General features: G+C 34.6%; 1 protein-coding gene across 1 annotated transcript; it reads left to right on the top strand.

Annotated features, from left to right (window-relative positions):
• The first annotated feature begins 1,591 nt into the window (after positions 1-1,591).
• On the top strand, positions 1,592-5,271 carry LOC142550807 (putative NOT transcription complex subunit VIP2). The gene is made up of 9 exons (XM_075659857.1): positions 1,592-1,721; positions 2,282-2,443; positions 3,374-3,465; positions 3,548-3,692; positions 3,864-4,174; positions 4,265-4,317; positions 4,404-4,445; positions 4,816-4,954; positions 5,215-5,271. Exons 1-9 carry the CDS (start codon positions 1,592-1,594, stop codon positions 5,269-5,271), a joined length of 1,131 nt encoding a protein of 376 aa, XP_075515972.1.
• The last annotated feature ends 318 nt before the right edge of the window (positions 5,272-5,589 follow it).

Here is a 5,589-nt window from a genome sequence, read left to right as displayed (position 1 = left end):
AATCTGTAAATAGCATAATATTACATAGATTGTTTGAATTTACACGACACATGTTCAAAATTATGAATAGGATAATTAGAATATTTTGAATAATTTTCTACTGTGAGTTTGAAATAAAAAATTTGGAATATTTTCATTAAATTTCAGGACGCAGGAAAAGATAATTTTATGCAAATTTTACATAGTAACTTTAAATTTATAGATGATGTAATTAAAATGCATTATTTACCAAAAATTCATAAATCGACGATCATAACACATGCATAAGTAAAAATTTCGATATACAAAAATTTCCCGCCTTTTATTCCTTTGTAATCATTTACACGAAAATAACATCAGGAGAATTGTTGGTGACGAAAATTCAATAAAAACTAGTTAGTGTGTTCTTTGAAAATTAGTAATAATCATGCTGCAAAAATAAGTTTTATTAACCCAAAATAAATATTTGAAAGGAGCATTGTATAGAATTGTACACTTCCAACACTGTAGACAACGGAGAGTCCTCCTATATAAAGGGGAGTCCTGTATCCATCCCAGACAGCCAACTTCCTACAAATTAAGCATCCTTCTCCTGCTCAGCATTGAACATTCAGTGAGAAGTTATTTCCACTAATCAAACACGTCTAAATTTGTTTTCACATTCAAAATTCTAATTTTTTTTTCTTTTCAGTTTTCTGAAGGTGGCTGAAATATTTTATCATTTTTTGTTTTCATTTTTTTTATTGATACAGGTTGATTAAATCGGATTTTCATTGAGTTTTTCATTGAAATATTAATATGTTTTTATGGTTTTATAACCATCTGGTTGACCATGCACGCGTTTGAATTAACTTTTTAAATTGAATTCCCGTAGGCTTTAAAGTGTTTGTTTGGATGTGCTTATAATTGCGTGGGTTAAGAATTGAGGTTAAAAGACTTCGGTTTTGTCTTAGATCTCTTCTTTTTCCTGGAGATTTCTGGAATTCTGGATTTGATTTAGTTGTAAATGATTTAAAGGAGCAACCATTGAATGGAGAGATCTGTGGTTTACTTGGTAAAAAAATTTCTAAGAGAATTACTTTATCATTAGAAGTGAGATCTTGGTGCCTAGCAAATTAAAATGGCAGAAATTTTTTTTCAAAGCATTAAAAAGACAGAATTGTTTATGTTTTGTGGGTTTTTAAACAAAGATCTGGATTTTCATGCCCAAAAGAAAAAGAAACAAGTTATTCGACTGTCAACCGTTAAACAAAATCTATTTTGCGATCATCGATTCTGCGGTTATGTTTGTGTTAGTTAAATCATGTCGTTGGACGTTACAAGATTCATGGAATCGAGTTTGCGTCACTTTCTTTATATATGATGGAATGACGATTTTAAATTCTATCCGAAAATTACTATGTGTATTAAGAAAAAGTTGACAAGAAGATGGTTCTTAGATTTTTTGTTCATTTGGTGATCTTTATGATTCTTTTTGGCGATGCATCATCGAATAGTTGGAAACTCAATCAATGTGTTGCATATGCCATAAAAAGTTTGGCATGCATATTTTGAAAGACCAAAATGATTTAATAATGTTGTACTTGTTATCCTGCAGTTATTTAAGTGCAAAATGTGGACACCAAAGACATCAAACAAGTCTAACTCAAACCGTGTAGATGACAATGGAAGAACTTATTTGACTCCCTATTCTACCCCATTTGTTCCATCTAGTGCTGCTTCTGCTTCTAATGAATCTGGTGGTATACTCTCCAAGTTGCTCAATATCAACTTTTTTATATAGACATTGTAATGCTTGAATTAACACAAATTTTCTTTCCCCAATATTGCTGGAAAAAATAAAGGGATTCGCAACAATATCCGCGGGAGTTTTACTCCGTATTTTCCTGGATCATATGCATCAAGAAGTTCAACAAATACTGTCGGTCTTCCAAGTGGCATTCAACAAACTCAAGGAGGCTCGTCCAGTATGAGAAACACGTCACGTGTTTTAACCAATGAGCCTTTCCAGGTAAAACTACACAACTATTTATCTAACATTGCAATAGGAAAAACTCTTCAAAAAACTTCTTTGTAGGCATACAACGAATGATCTTATCTGCAAGTGGTCTAAAATATCTCTACTATCTAGTTTCTTGAGAAATCCTAAACTGTAATTGACCATCTGATGCAGCTGTCTCTTGGAAGCTCACATGGGTATTCGGGCATCACAAAAAGCGGGGGTATAAGTTTTTCAAATCTACAATTACTTGTTTTGAATGTTTTGATTCTACAATCTTTTCATCATATTTTGTGATTTCAGGGCCACCTTTGATTCCAAATAAGCCACCTTTGGTTCCAAATAAGGGACATGAAGGACGAATTGTCAATTCTATTGGTGGTTTCGTCGGTGCAGATGGTAGTGGTTCAAGTTCTACTGGGTTGGCTAATGTCCCTAGTTCTGTTTCTGGCTTGAATTTGTCCGGTAAATACTATACGTTTATCACATATGATTATCTAAGTAGTACAACAATATCGGCAGGATTATACTTAAACCCGAGAAGTTTAGCATTTACAAGTTCTATATATGTGCATGATCTAACTTATCCATTTGTTAGTTTTTCACGTTCGCTCAGCAATAACAACCACTACAAGAAAAACACATTCAATAACGCACATACGACAACGATTTTTCTCTAAAACCATTGTCGTATACTTTTTAACAATGATTTTAGTGAAAACCATTGTCGTATAACGTTTTTTTAAGCAAACGACAACGGTTTTTAAATAACCGTTGTCTTTTGCGGGTCAAAGACAACGGTTCTATAAACCGTTGTTTATTAGCGTGTTTTTTTGGACAATCGACAATGGTTTTAGAAAACCGTTGTCGATTGGCGTGTTTTTTGGACAAACAATAACGGTTTTATTGTAGCAACAATTTTAGCTTCACCGTCGCTATATCAAATTACCGTCGTTAATAAACAACCATCGACGGTGTTTGTTTAGCGACGGTTTCACCAAAAACCGTCGCACATTTTCTATAAATATCTGCATTTTTGGTCTATTTTCTTCCACAACACTTAAAATTTTTCTCTCTTAAACTATTTAAGTCTCGATTTAGGGTAAATTTTTTCGCTTCAATTTTTTGTAAATTTTTAATCGTTAGTTAAGATCATGAATATTGTTAACATAATGAGATTGTAAGTTTTTTTAGATTTATTAAATTATTAGAAGTAATTTTTTTTATTTTACTGAAAAAATTAGCGACAGACATCATGTTAAATCATCGCTAAAAGTAGCGACGATGCTCTACGAGAACGGATAAAATCCGTTGTCGTTTTGCGTTTTTGTAGTAGTGAACATCGTACATTTTTACATAAGTAGCATTGTAAGTATTCTTTATTTGCATTTATAGATATACAAGTCATGCAAAACATTGGGGGTCTCGTTGATTATAACGCAACACAACGCCAGAAAGAACATTTAGTGCAGCCTCAGCAATATCCAGTAAGTTAATGTACTTGAAGATGAGGTTTACTTGAATATTTGTGAATATCTACATGATTCATAAATACCTTTTTTCTACTAGATGGGAAGATCTCCTGGTTTTATGTTTGGTGCTATAAATGCGTCACATTATCCTCTGCAACAAGGTGATGATTCTTCAATAAATGGAACGGGGTTTTCTTTTCCTATGCCAGGCAATCAAGATCTTCGTTTTCATGGTTCCGAGGTATGAACAACCTATGCTTTCTCTATTATCATTTAAGCTTCAAATGATCCGGCAGTTTCCGTAATTTAAATCTAGGACTTTCTTCGCTGCAGATTTTTCCCCTAAGTGACTAAGAAAATAGAGGATATTTCGGATTTCTAATTACTTGTAATCTACTATCATCTTATGCATTAATATCAGCATTTCCAGCAACCTCAACCTCGCTTCTATAATCCCTTAAGAGGTAAAGAAGTGGCACAAAGCTCTCGGCTTGGACCTGATGACTATGGGTTGCTTGGTTTGCTTAAAATAATAAAAGGTGCCAATCCGGCCAAAACCTCTCTTGCTATGGGAGTTGATCCGCACTCCCTCGGCCTCGACTTAAATTCTCTGGAGCCTCTTCACCAAAAGTTTGCATCTCCATTTTCTGATGAACCTGTGAAAGAAGGACCAAAGTATGATATCCCTGATTGCTACAATTCTCAACAACCTCCTCCATTGAAGGTGTTCTTTTATTCCTTTAATCGGTTAACTAGTGCAAACATATTCAGTTAACGCTGTTATTAATTAATGCGTCGCCTTGTATTCGTGCAGCTTAGTCACTTCAAGAAATTCCATATAGCGATGTTGTTTTACATTTTTTACAGGTAAGTACTTCGATTCGGGCCTTTCATTAATTTAAAATTTAAGTCAGTGGTGCTTATCTTTGTGGATTTCGTCTCCTATCTTGCAGTATGCCACAAGACGAGACGCAACTCTTTGCAGCAAATGAACTGTAAGACATTTTCATCGAGATATTCGATTTACATTTCTCTTTTTTCTTGAGCATGCATTTCTCTGTAGCAATAACATTTTTGCAAGATAGAATAGTTAGAGGGTTTGATGCTGTAACTTGTAGTATTGACATTGAGTTCCATCCTCAATTTTCGTTGCAAATTAGAAATTTAACCTCCTTGCATCTTTGAAGTTCCATCTGATTTTTCAGCTTGTCACAAATCTAAAATAAGAGAGTGGAATCGGGCTTTATGTAATGTACCTTCCAAGTTCAGACTAACCCATGCTTCATGTTCACACGTAACTTTGCATGCTTAAAGTTTCGTTCCTCATAATGAAAATGATTCAAAAGTGTTCCAATCTCTGCACAGACATGACAGAGGATGGTACTTCCATAGAGAGCTCCGCATGTGGTTCATGAGGGACTCGTTGCCTGCTGTAAAGAATTCTACCTATGAAGTAGGTAGCTACATCTGTTTCGACCCTTACGCATGGCAGACCATAAGACAGGTTAGCAATATTGAATCTCGATTTGCGTCTCAAAAGAGTGTCCGAGTTGGTGGAGTAGCTAGCACGCTTAACCAATTGGTCTAGGTCGATTCATCTACCAACACTTTTTCGGGCACGTTTGTTGCACAGGGCTTTGCCCAGTGTTGTTTACGTAGTTTACCACAAAAAATAATTGAATCTCAAGTTATAGACATTATATGCAGCACACTTTTCCAAACCCGAGAATTGGGGTTACTTATTTCTTTCCTTGGCTGATGCAGGAAAACGTTGTCTTGCATTACGAAACGATCGAGCAAAGGCCGGTTATTCCACCGTAGAGATGATTTGTAATGCGAGTACCTTCTACCTCCTGTCCAGGGTTGGATCACGTTATACATACAGATTTGTGGCAGCCAATTTTATTCTGTATGTATTGTATTATGAACTTGTTACATTGTCTGAACAAAAGCTACATCTGTTTATTTGTGATTTAGTAATGGATACATTTTTCGAAAAAAATTTGTGCAATCTTTTAAAAAAAATTTTGTGCAATTCTTGTGCATCTTTACGCTTGAAATAATTTTGAATCCCAAACACATTTCGAATTCAAAATTTTAATGTCTCGATTCATTTGCACACGATGTGCACGTAAATAA

Source organism: Primulina tabacum, chromosome 7 (assembly GCF_025594145.1).
Source record: "Primulina tabacum isolate GXHZ01 chromosome 7, ASM2559414v2, whole genome shotgun sequence".
NCBI classification, from domain to species: Eukaryota; Viridiplantae; Streptophyta; class Magnoliopsida; order Lamiales; family Gesneriaceae; genus Primulina; species Primulina tabacum.
Note: the sequence above shows the minus strand (reverse complement) of the source record. Positions and strands in the feature narration are given on the sequence as shown.